Source organism: Squalius cephalus, assembly GCF_949319135.1.
Source record: "Squalius cephalus genome assembly, chromosome: 12".
Classification (NCBI taxonomy): Eukaryota; Metazoa; Chordata; class Actinopteri; order Cypriniformes; family Leuciscidae; genus Squalius; species Squalius cephalus.
The window spans coordinates 11871419-11888205 of NC_137133.1; the positions used below are offsets into that span (position 1 = coordinate 11871419).

The window sequence follows — 16787 nt, forward strand, 5'->3', positions numbered from 1 at the left end:
ACTTGCTTGAGCAACTTAATATAAGTAGAAGTAATGCATTGAATAATAGGCTGACGTACGTTGTTTAAATTGTGTTTGAACGTGCATACGTCTAAAGAGTGTACAAAGAGAATCGCAATGCTGAGACGTTAAGACCGGGGTAAATTAAGGGAAAATACAATTTACTTCAACAAGGCAACATAATGAACAACACTCGACTCATTCGTGGAAGTGGAAAAACAAGTTCTTTGTGACATGTATATTTATTGTATAAAGATTTAAATTATGCAAAAGAAAGGATATGAGTCTGCTGTTTTTGTCAATTTTAAGTTTTAATTTAAAATGTAGGCTATGCGAAGTACATGGTAAAATATTTTACCACTTGCTTGAGCAACTTAATAGGCTATATAATTATATAGCCTAATGCATTGAATAATATGTTGTTTAAATTGTGTTTAAACGTGAATACGTCTATTAAATGTGTACAATGTGTACAAAGAGAATCACAATGCTGAAAAAAAAACTTTTTTAAATAAAAGTTGCTGATAACGTCTGGATTTGAAATACAAATAGTGAGTATGTATTTGTGGTACAGCCTACAGCAGCGGATCAGTTACGCACTGCAAACGCAGCATATGTGAAAGCACTATTGCGCGTGCTGCTCCTGCACTGCATACGCACTGCAACACGCACCGCATACGCACTGCACACGGAGTATGTGTGAAACGGGCGTGTTTGTTTAACTCTACAAAAGGCGGTTATCTTTCTAACGAACTAAACCTAACCCTCATTTTGGTCCAATGACATAATATGAAGATGCTCTGTCTGTTTTTAGTAAGTTCTTGATATTTCTATTGTCTATTGAATTGAACGGCTGCGTTTCCCAAAAGCATCATAACGCCGGTTTCACACCGCAAGCGTCAGCGGCGCGTGAGCAGCGCGTATTTTTTTCGGCGTCCATGTTAATCAATGAGTGCATTCACACCGCACGCAGAAGCGGCGCGGCAGCGCGTAGCAGCAGCAGAGCAGGAACAGCAGTGCGGCGATAGTTTCGGCGCCCAGTCTATTTTTAACGCGCCGCTTACGCTGAATTAAAGTGACACGCATTGATCAAGGCCAAAATACACCGCAGTTTTACCCCAAAAGCGCATTGATGATATATCTATTGTGTTTTAAACAGTCAATCAAATGACCAACAGCAATTTAAAAAGAAAACAAATGTCCAAAAACAAACTTGTTGCCCGAACAATAAAAACAAAGACGAATCAAAAGTTATATAAATGAAATGATTAATAAAATAAGCTTCTTGACAAGTCTTTTCTCTTAAATGTATTTGAAAACGAAATAAAGCAATGCCAACTTACCCTGATTATAGAGTACTCTGTCTATACACACGCTGCGTGAATTTTGAAGGTTAATTACAGGGTTGATGGTGAAAAAACGTTTAAGTAGCCTACAAATATTTTATTCAAATATATTTATTTAAATAAAATATTTGCTATTATGGGGAAGTATATACTGTATATGATCTATTTACAAATATCCAGTTTCTAATAGTGAAAGGTTCATGTAAAAAATCATGGTAACAGGGTTGACTATTTAACTCTTTCCCCGCCATTGACGGAAATTTACGGCTTTCCATGTTTTCACTATTATATGGTAGGGGGCGCTATTAGGCATGTCGGGGCATCTACCCCATCTATAGGCCTTGCACCTCATATGCACTTTCGGTCTTGTGGACTTACAATGGCTGCTGCGTGCGCATGTCCGTGAGACCGTGGGGTGTCCCATTTGTCATTTTAGTTTTCAGAAGGGTGCTCGCCTTTTCAGTCGATGGCTGGATCCCAAATGACACACTCCGGCCTTGTGAACCTCCTTCGAGTTCACACTTGGTGACGTCAGGAAGTGCAGACCAAAGGGGCGCTGGCCTCGAGTCCATGAGGGCACGCGAGAGTGTATTTTGGGACAGGCTTGATGACATCATGCCACCGAAAGTCAAACAGCCACAAAACTCCTCCCCTCTGGGCGTTCGCAATGATTCCTGGGTAGGTAACTCGTGTGGAGGGTGCGAAAGTGCGGGCTTCGCCAAAGTCCGCATCAAGGGCACAAAGGCGGCGTTCGCGAGCGCTGAAAGCACTTCTGAGCGCTGAAATGCCAAATGGGACACCCTACGGAATCGTACACTTGGCGAGCACACGCAATTTAAGGCCACGAGACCGCGAGTCCACATGAAGTGTGCCATTTGCGATCCAGCTGATATACGCCCTAGATGCGCACTTTTTCCAAGCCCGCACTTTGGCCCTGTACTAAATGGCACCCTAAACACTTGCAGTCTTCCTACGAGTCTACACTTTCATGACTTAATGTTGCTTTGACTGTCAGTAAGAAGTCTGCTGCGGAGCTCACATCAGTGTCGGCTCAGCAAACGTGCGCATAGAGGGTGCATATCGACCGCAAAGGGGCTTCTCGAGAGCACCCTTCTGAAACCTAAAATGACAAACGGGACACTCTACGGTCTCATGGACTTTACGGACACGCGCACACGCCAGTCATTGTAAGTCCACAAGACCGAAGTGCATATGAAGTGTGCCATTTGGGACAGGGCCTGAAGTTCCGCAGCACACTTCTTCCCGACACTCAAAGCGGCATTACGTCACAAAAGTGCAGATTCGTAGAAAGCCCGCGAGTGTTTAGGGTGCCATTTGGGACAGGGCCTATGTTTTTATCATTATTGTGAATCCCATCCAGATGAGATTTTCTCTGTTTTTTTTTATGAAACTTACCCACATTCAAGTGTTGATTAAAAAAAAGAAGAATGGATTAAGCTAGAATAAAACTTTTTTTTTTTTTTAAAGCAGGGGGTCCGTATTGTTCTTTCTTTTGATATATTGCATATTCAGATATTCATACAACAAAATATTCTGGGGGCCATGAAACTTTTGTGAAAATGATTTTAAAAAAATGGCGGTGGTTGGCAACTTTTTTCAAAAACGCTGGTGGGGAAAGAGTTAAGATCGCTCCCTACTGACAAACAACCAAACATAAGATAAAGTAATAAAAAAAAAAAGATAAAACATTTACTACTTGAAAGGGTTAACATTCTGAAAAAAATGTTTTATGATTTTTTTTTATTGTTTATGGAATTATGCTAGGCTATTTAAATGATGATGGTAACAGGGTTGACATAAAATAGGGGACACTTCAAGTTCAAATATTATATTCAAATATATTTTAAATAAAATTTGAGCTATTATGTAACATTATATAGCCTAGGAAGAATGAATAAACAATTCCAGACTTGAAATAACCGATACGGAATGCATATAGCCTAATGCAATAATGACACTTGATAAAAGTTGAATTAGCTTTTCGTTTTAAATTGGTCACAGCCGAACTTCATGGAATAAACCGGATGAATAATTATTTGGTTCGCCAAGATTTGCATGGTTGTTCTCATTTTATAGTGAAACGTCAGCGGGTGCGTAGGGAACAGCTCGTGGGTCTCTGTCAGACGGGCAGTGAAGGGTTAATGTTACTGTACAGATACAGGACTGTGTGAGGTGTCTATAGGCTGCCCGTGTCCACTCGCTGCATTACTCGCTGCATGTTACTCTACTTTCCCCATTCCCACAGTAGTAGGCACCAAAGAAGAGCTCTGCACCTGCTCTGCAGACACCTCCTCCAGCATGGATGCGTTAAAATCCGCCGGGAGAGCAATAATCAAAAGTCCTGGAGTTCCGCGGCACACATGGGGAGCGTCCAAGCACGAAAGTGAGTAGCATGCGTGCGTTTATCTCTGTTTACATTGACTGAATACAACTGCATCCGTGCTGCTGTTCACGCGATGCTACGATAACACTGCCTCTGTTACATATGAAACTACCTGAACATCTTTTAATTTGTCCTTTTACTGTTTGTTTTTTTGCAGTGCGATTTGCTTAACTGTCCATAATGCTTTTATTTGTCTCTGCATAGTGAGATATATTCACCTGTGTATTTATCTACAGGTTATTACAACAATTGTAAATTTTAGGCTACTATTGTTTTATTAGCCTACAATATTCCTTAGTTGCATATTATCAGATCATTGACCCTATTACAGGGTAAAAGTCTGGTTATTGCTAAATATATTGTTTCTCACTTTTTTCCATGTGTAGACTAAAGAAAAAACAATTAGATCGAGATGTAACTAGTCACTGAACTGTTCAAGGTTGACTGGCTTTATGAAATGTGTTAAAACTTGGTCAGGCTCAGAGAGACATCTGGCCAAAAAAAAAAAAAAAAAAAATCACAGTTCTAACTTTCACACTTTCACTGACTCCAAATCACACTTCATCTATTTATGTTTTAATGATTGAATCAGCTGGCCGGTCCTGTCAGGTTTTGTTCTGTCAGTAAGAATCGAGTGTGGAAAAGAGGGCATTGGTTTTATGAGACAGCCCGTGTCACATCGGTGGTGACAGACAGGAGCCTGAGGCTCAACGCTCTGTCATTCTGACGTGTGAGATGTGAAGTTCATGAGGCACTCTGGGGAGAAAACATCTCCATTCCCACTTGAACTGTGTGCCAAGCATACAGCTGGAGAAAATCCGCCTGTCTCTTGTTGCTGAGAGAATGTATATTTGCTAAAAACCAAGAAAATTAGCATAATGAATTATTAAAGTCAACAACTATGTCTTGGGAATTTACATGTGCCCTCCCCGGATTAAATTTTAATGACTTGATCTGTAATGGCTGTCTGTCTCTTTAGAAATGCATTGTGTTTCAGAGACAGAGTGACTAGGATCAAGTAGACGAGGTTTAATTTCTGTTTGAGGACTAAAACTGCTTGTTGGTCTACTGGTATTATTTCACACAAAGGACCAGAGAAACATTTTCAGTGTCCAAAGATGATTCAAAATGCCAGTTAGATTTTTAAAGGAATAGTAAAAAGGAATGAATGAATGTTTAGAAATAAATGAATGCTTATATTCAGCTACAGTAGGATGCATTAAAGGGTTAGTTCACCCAAAAATGAAAATTCGGTCAGTAATTACTCACCCTCATGTTGTTCCAACCCCGTAAGACTTTCGTTCATCTTCGGAACACAAAATAAGATTTTTTTTTTTTAGAAAAGTTAGTAAAGACATCGTTAAAATAGTCCAAGTGACTACCGGTGGCTCAACCTTAAGTTTATCAAGTGACGAGAATATTTTTTGTGCGCAAAAATAACCACTTTATTAAACTATTCATTTTCTTCTGTGTGGGCCTCTGACGTGAGTTCACGAGAACTGAGAAGATGGCGCTCACGATCATTTGATGGGAAAGTGTGAAAGGTAAGCCATTCATTTTGCGGTATTGGTAATGCACTTTTACGTTTTCTCGTTGGTTTCTCACGATTCGAACATCCAGGAAACACACACTTTAGAACCATTTTAAACACTACATCGAGACCCATCTGCGTCATCTTCTCAGTTCTTATGTGTCGTGACGCTCTCGTGAACTCACGTCAGAGGCCCACACGGAAGAAAATGAATAGTTGAATAACGTTATTATTTTTGTATTTTTTTGCGCACAAAAGTATTCCCATCGCTTGATAAACTTAAGGTATTTTAAACATTGTCTTTACTAACTTTTCTGGGATGGCAGATATCGATTACCTTGCAGCCTTTGAAGTAGTGAGCCAGCTCTCAGATTTCATCCATTTTTGGGTGAACTAACCCTTTAAATTGATCAAAAGTGACTGTAAACACATGCTGTTCTTTAGAAATTTAATCAAAGAATCCTGGAAAGAATGTATCATGGTTTCCAAAAAACTGTTTGAACCCTGATAATAATAATAATCAATGTTTCTTAGGCAGTAAATCAGCATATTAGAATGATTCCTGAAGGATCATGTGACACCGAAGACTGGAGTAATGATGCTGAAAATTCAGCTTTTTGTGCTTCTATACAAAACAACAGTGAAATTATTGAAATATTTCTAACTCAAAGGGGAGTGGATTCTGGTACAGCACACAAACAAGTGAATAATGAACTGTTTTTGTGCTGGTATGATGAATATTCATGGGAGGGTGGTGATGTCTCTCAAGTGTGCATTTGACTTGAAGGTCAAAGTTTTCTCTGGCGCTCATTAAAAGTGAAATTTCATGTTTTATGTTGCCAAAAGAGAAAGTTCAAGGCAAGCTAAAATATCATGATTGGGATCCTGTAGATCCTGTAATTTTTTCCCCCACAGAGAGCTGATGTATTTAAAGTCAGGACATGCACACAGAGAAGTCACTCACACAGAGAAGTCACTATCAGTTCTCATTGTGTCATTAAATAACATTGACAGCTCCAAGTATTAGACGCCCACCCCGGTTTTTACACTGCAAGTTTGATGATAAGCAACTTCCCTGTCGAGCTCATGTAGACATTAAGAAAATGATTTATAAAAAAAAAAAAAGCTTTGACAGTTAATTACTGTTTAATCATAAATCAATGCGTCAGACCCACTGAGCTGAAAGGTACAGCTGTCTCAATCCATACTGTACATTTCTTTACTGTCGCTTTTGATTAATTTAATGTATCATGCTGAATAAAAGTATTAATTTCTTTAAAAAAAAAAAAAATCTTACTGACCCCAAACTTTTGAACGGTGATGTACATAATGTATACGCATATGGAAAAATATAAATCATATAGTGTGAGGAAAATAATTCTATACAACACTGAATCAATGAACGAAATGTGCATGTGAGTTCATTTTAAGGATGTTTCCTGTGAAAAAGTAGAATTTGTATTTTTTATCGTATACTTTTCTCTTTTTTTTTTTTTTTTTTTGATTTATGGTTCTTGTAAGTGCTGTTGCTAGAAAGTTAAGGATTCTTGGTATGTTGTTTCTTTAACATTCTTTACATTTTATTATTCATTTAGGTCTGTACGTTTTTTTTTTTTAATTATCATAAAGCTAGTATCATATTGCATATTCTTTATATTCATTTTTAGATGACTTTTATATTGATGTTTCACACATATATTGATTTTGTCTTGCTAAATGTTTGAATGCTGTTGAAATAACTATGAAATAGCCTACGTATGTGCAGAGTCCAAGTTTCATTCATTTCTGCTGAGAGCAGGGAAGTTTGAAGAGTATATATGTTATGTTCAAGGTTGGCTGATAAGCAGTTGTTTCCTCTGTGAATTCTTTGTTTCATAAAGAGTGTGCTTTTTGACTGCACTTGAGGAGGTTGTTAGATTTTTCAGATGGGAGCTCTGGTAATAAAGAAAGCTTTGTAGCCTCCTTTCACAGCAGTCACTGATGTTCATACCAACAGGGTGATAAATACACACACAACCATTTTTCTAATTTAAGAGTGTGCAGTGCTGTGTAAAAAGACCCCATTAGATTTTATAAGGGTGTCACTGCTGCTCATTTCAGTGTGTGTCCACCAATGGACAAGACTGAAACTATCCTTCCTCTCCCTTAAAGAGAAATCAGTACTGACCTGGAAGGCAAACAAGGAAAGAGAGAGAAATAGGCACGCTCCTTTATTACTTCTGGCCTCAGTGACTCCCAGACATTGTTATTGTGATCACCCTCAGACACTGTGACAGCCGTGTGCAACAGCCTGTCTGCTTTTAGCTTCTTTCTCAGCACAGGCTGCTCAGGTCCAACAATAAGGTTTGAATTTCTTAAAAATGACACTAGACCTAATGCCCTGGGTGACAAAATCAACCTAGCCTGTGAATCGGGACCTGAATAAAGAAACAGATGTTCATGCTGCAAATAAATAACGCAACACATTCTTGAATCTAATTGAATCATGTGCAATCCACTTAAATAACAGAAGTTGCTTTTCCATTTGCATTGGTATATGTGAATACTTTTTTGTGCTGTTGACGTAGCATCGCACATATTAGCAGGGTATTTTTGTTCCCAGCATGCTTTGCATAAGGCACTAAGTAAAATTAAGTACGTGTTTTTGAGCAAGATGAGAAAATCAGGAACTTGTTAGTGTTTAATATTTAAGTTATTATTAAGTACTGACAGAAAACGAGTCGACACTGGGCTTGCCTGAGTTCATTATGAAATGTAAGACAAAAATAATGTTTTCAGAGATGAATGCATACATGTTATCTTTTGTTTTGGTGTCAATTAATCACTTAACACTAAACTACCAATAATGTAAGCCACGGGGAGACCACAGACTGTTGTCAATCACTGCATTGCATTAATAGAAAGCCAGTTAATATAAAGATTTGTTATACAAAGTATTTTTCTTAGTTCTAGTAGTATTTTCGTGCTGCGACCTTGGGTGCGGGAACATGTGTGACATAGCCATGCGCACTAGGAAGGACACAGCCTCACAAGGATGCAGCCTTCCGTTTGACCAACACCCGTAGACAGTGATCTATCGGCTCAATGACATCGCCTCCTATTGGCAACCCAATGGAATTTGGAAACGTTACGAAACAGTTATAACGTAACAAAGCCTTGTTTACTTAAATTACGTGGCAGTTTAATACGTGCTCTTAACCACTGGGTCAAAACAAGATTTGGAGCTTTGCAAAACTGTTTTGAAAGCACCCATCACTAATGTGCACAATTTCTAGTTAACGACTTACTGGCTTCACTCAGCTTTAACTACTCAAGGTGTTTGAGTAGAGGTTAAAGTTAAATTTAAGGTCAAGACAACCCATTTCAATATTTGGAACCTCTTGAAGTTGTCTTAATGCGTGAATAAAAAGTGAATATTACATTTTGACAGTTTCTTTGAAATATTTTTTTTCCCTTAGATCAAATATAAATGCATTCAGTTTGAACTGCCAGCCCTCACAACTGTCAGCTAAGAGAAATTTAGCTTCCCATGCCTTCTTTTTAAACCAAATAATAACCAGTCTCTGTTTTCCCCTCTTCTTTGATTTGTTTGCTTGTTACTTATCTCTCAAATCACTGGCAAATAAGAGCGAAATCCCTTAAGACCTCAGACTAGGTCTCTCTCTCTGTCTCAATCCTTCTGTCTTTGTCATTATTTTCCCTTAGTGTCTGCGAGCATGGATACTCCCTGTGGTTTGTTTCCTGCAGGCTATGAATGAAAGAAGAGAATAGGATTTTGGAGAGAGAAACGGATGCACAATGTGCGTATGGCCACACTCAAAAGACACAATCCACAAAAACATTACAAGGAATCAGGGCACTTCACATTCATGTTACAGTGTACAATTACATATAAATCTGTTGATAACACTTCATTTGAGTAAGGACTGTGATGTATTGGCACTGTGATATGAATATTTCAGAAGTATTAATTTCTCTTAAGATAAAAGTAACATGCTGATAGGGTGGTCTCACCAAATACACAAATATGTGGATATGAAATTTCTTTTTTTATATTAATTAAATAAATAAATAAATAAATAGTTTTAAAATTTTAGTTTAAAGGTGATATTCAATTACTCATAATACTCAACTGAGTGTATATTATCAAATATTATCATGATTTGAATTAGCTAGCAACAAGATGTAGCCTGGGAAAACCCAGACAACTTCCGGCAAATTTAGATTTGCTCTGCAAGTATGGCAAAGAGCTCATTCAAGCCCATTTCTAATCCGTCGAAATCGCGGCACCAATCAGAAACGTTGAGGCGGGCTTTACACGATGACGATCGCTCTGATTGGTTTTAGGTCTATCCAATTGCGCCCAGAGGCATTTGAGGCAGATGACACTGGCAGATGAACGTACTACTACATTTCTCTCCGAAACGGTAGGAAATTAAATTAGATTTAATAGACGATTTTAACTGTGACAAGATGATTGACAGGGCAGTTTACGTGACAGGATGCACGCGACAGATCCGTCCGATAAAGATGACGAAGTAGTATGTCCCAAAGCTTGCCTACTTTTTTGCTACACATTCAAAAGTAAATACATTTTCATCACAAAAAGAGTACATACTTTTATGGCGTAGTGTAACTTAGGCGAATTGGGACGCAGCATATGGCTTTACACGATGACGATCGCTCTGATTGGTTTTAGGTCTAGCCAATTGCACCCAGAGGCATTTGAGCGACGTCCGTTGGTGACGCCCCTTTGGAAATGAGTTATTAATGAAGCTTTGCCAGACCATAACTCAGTTACTACTGAGAATGGTCTGGTTTTAACCAGGCTAAACAAGATGAGCACTGCAGCAATACTACAAGTTTAATTTATATAAAATAAAGCAATTTAAATTACTTTTACTATGGACAAGTTAGTCAGTACATTTAATGAAGTACCAAGTGTTTAATTTCTAGTTTAATTTCTTTCTAATTGATACCAAAAGAGAGAGAGAAAGAGACATGAACGCCGCACCAGTATTTTTCCATAGACAGATGGTGAAATATAAGTCTTCATTTTACAAACTTATTATGTGGTTCTCTGAAATACTTCAATGTACTTAATAATCAGTGCACTTGCTCTCTGTTTTTTCATGCACATGTGTGCTGCTACAGACCAATCAGAATCAAGGACTGTGTCCAAAAAAACAAACAAAAATGTGATGATCTGGTTAATTAATAAATGCATACAATTGCATATCTTTATCCAGTGAGTTTCCCCTCATGACATTAATTAACACACACACACACACACCTTTCTCTAAATTAATCTAAAAAATAACCAGTGGTTCTTTCATGTCTTTCTTTAAAGTTGCATTGCTTTTTTCATTAGTCTGAACCTGCATTATCTCAGTTAGACTGTGAGTGCGGTCAATGATATGGTCCTCCCAAATATTGATTTTCTTTGTTCTTCTGATGTTCACCAAAACTGAACAGCATTATACACCGTCCTCACCTCTTGCATTAGATTGCACTGAACCATTGCCAGGTTGTGAAGGCATATAGAAGCACCAATATTAGTTATATAAAAATATTTCCCTCAGTTGAGTCATGGAATGTGTTTGAGTTCAATGATAACATTCTTATTCATAAATTATATTTTTGCTAATATAACTTTTTGTCTCTCTTATTTTAATGTGCATCATAACTCTTGTAACAGCCTGCAAAATAGGCAGTGTCCCATAGAAAAAGAGTTAAATAAAGCGCACACTGAATGCATGAGAATCAGCCGTCGCTTCCTTCCACAGAGAGATCCGTGACATCCAAACCTTTTCAAACCTTCACATTTTCCTGATGCATGTCCAGGTTGTTGACAACCTGGACATGCATCAGGAAAATTTGACACTCGTTCTGTCTACCCTCCCGTTTCTCGTTCTCTGCGTCTGTTTCTCTTTCCTTCCTTCCGCTTCATCTGACAGCTCTCTTTTCCTCTGTTGATTTTAGGTACCGGTGGTTTCTTATAAAAAAACAGCCTTTTATTCTATTTGAGGCCTTCTCTGCTGCCAGCATTACCCCCAGTGAACCCTGTCACTGATAGTCTCTCTTGGTCTGTCTGTCACTCCAGCTACACATGCTCTCGGTGTCTTTTATCTGTGCAGTTGGGGCTCAGTGGGATTCAAACGGCTCCGCTCAGACTGACTGAACACCTGAAACAGGAGCTGATCAGTTGAGCGGTCTTTTATGAGTTTCAATCGTCTTTATGCATGCATAAATAACACATTCCATTAATAACTTATTATAGCTGTTATGCGATTGACATTTGAGCTATATAAAGCAAGATGTTCTGTTCTGTACAAAACTACTTTTGTTGTAGTTTATACATCATTTTGTATCATGTTGTAATTAACAGTTTAGTGTTCTGTTCTTTCATTTCAATGCATCACTTCTGCCATAATATATACTCATATTAAATTATTTTAACTCTCATATTCTCTTGAGATTATCATTACTTATGTTTGATTTGTTCCTTGCAATTATCATTCCCCAATGATATAAAATTATAACTTTTCACTTATCACGGTTTCAAAAAAAAAAATTAAGCAGCAAGCTTGAAGTATCAACCTTTAATGTTAAGTATATTTTCAAGCTATTTCATTGGCCATTGGTCTATCAGAACCCAAACAAATTCCTTGTACTTTTATGATTAAAAAAATCTTCGTTTTAAATCTAGCAAGAAATGTGCTATCTGTCACAGCTTGTTGGAAAAAAAAGATGAATGAAAAGGATCTAAATGCTAGACTTTATTTACACAATGTCAACGGACAACGAACTGAAATAAACAGAGCTTAAATGAACTGACACAAACCAATTAACTAAATGAACATCAGGTGCAAACAATGATTAACCCATGAATAGCCATAGTAACTAATTAACACAGACATAGAAAACTGATCTAGAAACTGTGAAAACCACCTCAAACTTAAGCAAACACAAAAACGAGACATAATCCTGACACTATCTAATTCAGACCATAAATATAGTGTAAGACTTAGTTCTTCTGACTGAGCCTCCTCATGCATAATGAGAGCAGTGTTCATTTCAACATGCACTTCATCTATCCTTTGGCAGAGTGCTTTGACCTTTAACCTCAGCCATTACTGAGTGCAGGCAGGGAGTTCAGAAGGGCTGCGCTGAACCAACCTAAACCCACCAATCAGCAGCACATGTAGGGGCTTGCATTAGTGCCAAACCCCCATGAGACACCACTTACTCTGCACACACCAGCTGAGGCCCTGTGACACACACAAGCCTGTCTCTCGTGATTAGACATTATCATATTAAGCTCATACAGTTCTATTCTATTACTGAGCTCTTAGAGATGGTTTCTCTTTTGATGGTGTATCTAAATATTCTCTGGACAATTAGATTTAACTCTTATCTAGACCATTAGATAAATTCAACTAACACCAGCGGTTAAAGCACAATGTTGTAATAGTATAAACTTTCAGATTGTGACATACTGCATAACAACAAATCATGTGTGAAATCAATATATGGATTTCTCCATGCATTTCCCAAATCATTTTTCTTGAAACTATTTGCTCCCACTTAAAAACTCATGCATATTGTAAAAGAGTCGCGTTGTGCCTGCCCTCTCTTATCTATCAAAACATCCCTCTGAAAAGCAGACCTTGATAAATGGTTTCAAAAATGACCTTTGCATATAGGTGACCAACAGCCTGCTCCCTTATCAAGACAAGAAAAAAAATGCTGAGGAAGCTCCCATAACTCAAACTTATAGAGTACAGAATGAGTCATATAATACACTTCCATTCTTACCAGAACTTAGACCTGCTTTTCCAATACACTGAATTTGATCTTATGCCTTATTAAATGCACTGTTGGTTGCATTCAGATAATTTCAGACACAAGTGTGTCTGGCTTCATATACAACTGAAGAGAAACAGTCCCTTTGTGACATTCAAAACATGTTTACATTTTCTTAAAACAAAATGTTAATGTGCATGCTGTTCAGGACAAACAGAACCTGAGCGCACAAAGTCTGAGCTGCTGTTTTGCTGCTGATAAGACTTCAAGCTGCTGTGATTTTGAGAAAGAAACATTTTGCAAAGCATTTGGATTACTTTGAAATCAAAAAGCAAATAATCCACATTTTTATGTATGAGGATTTGAGGTGAAAATGTCTGTATGATAAATGGTTACGCTTTGTTGTGATCATTTATTGAAAGTTGTGAAAAGGAAGAATGGCCATAATGTGTAGCAGTAAAGTATAATTCATGCAGCTCATTACTGAAGTTATGACATAGCATATGTTTCTTTTTAAGGTTCTATACTATATATATATTGCAAATATAGTTTTTTTTTTTTTGGCAAAATATACAGACTTTCAGCTGTTTGCAATGAACAAATCAAACAAAAGTAATTGAATTAGCAACAAATGTTTCAAGTGGTTTCCCCAAATTCAACTGAAAAAGCAACTATTAATGACTTCTGCAGTCTCAAAATTATTTAACCCCTTCATGGCAAGCATCTTTAGTACTTAGTAGAACACCCTTTTGCTGTTATGACCTGCTGCAAACGAGATGCATAACCAGACACCAGCTTCTGGCAGCATTTCAGACGAATCTTAGCCCATGCCTTATGAGCAATTGACTGTAGGCAGAGTGTTCTACTCAGCATATGATTCATTCTTCTTCCTCCAGACATACTGCTGATCCATAGGGCCGAAAAGTTCCAGTTTTGTTTCATCGCTCCACAGAACAGAATCCCAAAACCTCTGTGACTTATTTATATGATTTTGAGTAAAATGGACCTGACTTTTCTTGTGCTTTTGGGTCAGTAGTGGTTTATGTCTTGGAGTTCTGGCATGCGTTTAGCACGTGCCTTAGTGTGCATGCTGAAACCTCAGTGTCTGTTTGCACCAAGTCTTGCTGCAGGTCTTTTGCAGTCACTCAAGGGTTTTTCTTCTCAGAAATCAGTTTGCAGCGGTTGATAGCTTCCTTTTTCTGCCTCGTCCAGGTGTAAACCACTGTTCCTTTAACTTTGAACTTGCGAACTATGCTTGCAATGGTGTCTCTAAGAACATTTAGTGCCTTTGTTATCTTTTGGTATCCTGTGTTTGTGAAATGCGATGATATCTTCTCTTAACTCTTTGGACCATTCTTTTGACTTAGCCATTTTTCTAACATGCAGTCAAACGTGACTCAACAAACCTAGCCAGTTCAGATGTTTCATGTGTTCTAGCTCAAGCACACCTGGAGCAAAAAATGAAGTCTTTAATTAGTTGCATCAGGTGTGCTTGAGACAACACCTATTCTATTCTATTCAGGGGGTTGAATAATTTTGAGACTGCAGAAGTCATTAAAAGTTGCATTTTCAGTTGGATTTGGGGAGTTGAAACACATGTGTTGAGATATTTCAATTACTTATGTTTGATTTGTTCCTTGCAAACAGCTGAAAGTCTGTAAATTTTGCCAATTAACCTGATTTGCAATGGGGGTTGAATAAATTCGATTACAACTGTAGCCCACCAATGCTGCACAAATCAAGGTAGGCTAAGTATTAAATGTGAACAGAAACATTTATTGTTTATCATTTAAAATTTATCATTACTTCTTTGGATGTGTGTGTATTTTAAAGGAGTTTATTTAATAAGTGTCTAAAGTGGCCCATAGCTGAAGGAACACTCATATAGAGTATGTATAAATATATGTGCTGTGTTGATTAGGCAGCCTGTGTGTATTAGTTCCCATTGGTTGGCAAGTCAAGCAGAAAGTCATTAATTCATTCAGTTTTGGAAGAAAATTCCCCTTGTCGCCTTGAGGCAGAAGATGTTGTCTTTCTTCTTTCTTCTTTCAGTCATACTGTAAGAAAGACCTTGCTTTCTGTTCATTAATTCCATTTGTGCCGTCTTGCATAAGAGTGATAACACTCATAACTATAGGCCTCTGCAGACTGAGAACACTTTAGGAAAAAAAAAAAACTGTGAACAGAGATGAATGAAGGTTTTCAAGTAATTATTTTGTTTTATTCGGCTATTTTAATCATAAGATTCAGTTGCATTGAAATATCACCCTGGCTCTGAATTTATATTACTCCGCAAAAAAACCCTGTGATGTAAATACAAAGTTCTGTCATGAAACTCTTGATGGCGCAGACTGAAAGGTCCTTAGGGCAATCACATCATTCTCTATAGGGCACAGCTGTTTGGGTCCTGCTGTATCAGAAGCCAATGAGCTCCCTGCTCAACCTTCAAAAACTTGGTCAGCATTGTCGTAGCAATTGCAGCGCGCTTTCAGAAACCCTCCACCTTCCCCTGCTTCACAAGATAGATCTGCTACGGGTAATTCACAGCAGCGTGTATGTACAGAAGAAATCTGTTGTCTAATTATGCAGTCAAAAAAAAGTATTTAAAAATATATATATATTGTTATATACATAATTTGAGGATTTTCATTATAATGGTTTCTTAGAGTTTAGTGTGTGCTATTGTGACTGCTGATGTTTATATGCTAACATCCCCCATTGTAGGACTGTCTTATGCCCATTGACTTTTGTTGCTAAGCAATGGAGCTTGGTCTGACACCACTGTGGTTGTCCTGAGCAGAGAAATTTGATGAAGATATGGCATGTTCAACACAGCTCAAACAGCTCAGGGGCTGAGAACGCAAAATTAAACATTGAGACTTTGAAACCTTCCTGTTATTTATCCTCAACAACCCTCAACAGTCTCTTTCACTCCAAAGAAAGTTTCAAGACAGCAGAATCAACAATGTTTGATACGAGATGAGAACCTTTGAAGACACTACCAATAACTTAATGGAATATAAAGACCTTTTGTAAACCAGTAAACCATTTTTATTTTTTTTATTTTTTTTATTTTAGCACCTTTATTTTAAAGTGTGTACTCCACTTATGGCTGATAGAAGCGGTTCTATTCCCCAATTCCTCTCTGCCGTATCATGTCCTATATACTGTCAAGATAATGTCCTAGATTCTTACAACACTCATCATTTAGACACTAAATTGTAGAGCAGAGATCAGAGGCCTTTATTCAGCTGCTGCCAGCACATATTTAAAACCTTTTATTTTTCTTAGGGAAAACCATTCAAGTCTGAGGTATTTCACATTCAACAATTTGAATGTGATGCATAAAAATGCGAGTGCAGAATCATTCCAGGAATCTAGGCATCTGATTTACTCGTTGCTACGGGCAACTGTCCTGCCCGTGTGTCCATGTGTGAGCTCTCGTTTTAATTAATCATCTTATCATGGAAATGCAGTCATTATATTCACAGGGATTCAACATGCTTGTGTATTCATGTGACTTTTGAATGTAAATGAGACCATTAAGCATGTAGTATACATATATAACTAGATCCGTGGCTGACGTCTCCCTTGCTTTCCTTCATTGCCACGGTTTAAGGCATCCATGTGCTAAATTATCAAATGTGTCAGTGAAAGCACTAGATCTTTATGAATAAGAAAATGATCACCTTTAAGAAAG

At 37.8% G+C, this 16787-nt stretch overlaps 1 protein-coding gene across 3 annotated transcripts in view; it reads left to right on the forward strand.

Annotated features, from left to right (window-relative positions):
* Positions 1–3448: 3448 nt before the first annotated feature.
* The window catches only part of LOC307168180 (low density lipoprotein receptor adapter protein 1), a 36074-nt gene continuing 22735 nt past the window's right edge, over positions 3449–16787 (forward strand). For all 3 annotated transcript variants that reach the window (XM_079887853.1, XM_079887852.1, XM_079887854.1), the window contains exon 1: positions 3449–3750. In XM_079887853.1, coding sequence (XP_079743979.1) covers positions 3666–3750 — 85 coding nt within the window. In that variant the 5' untranslated portion in view covers positions 3449–3665. The remainder of the gene's footprint in view (positions 3751–16787) is intronic.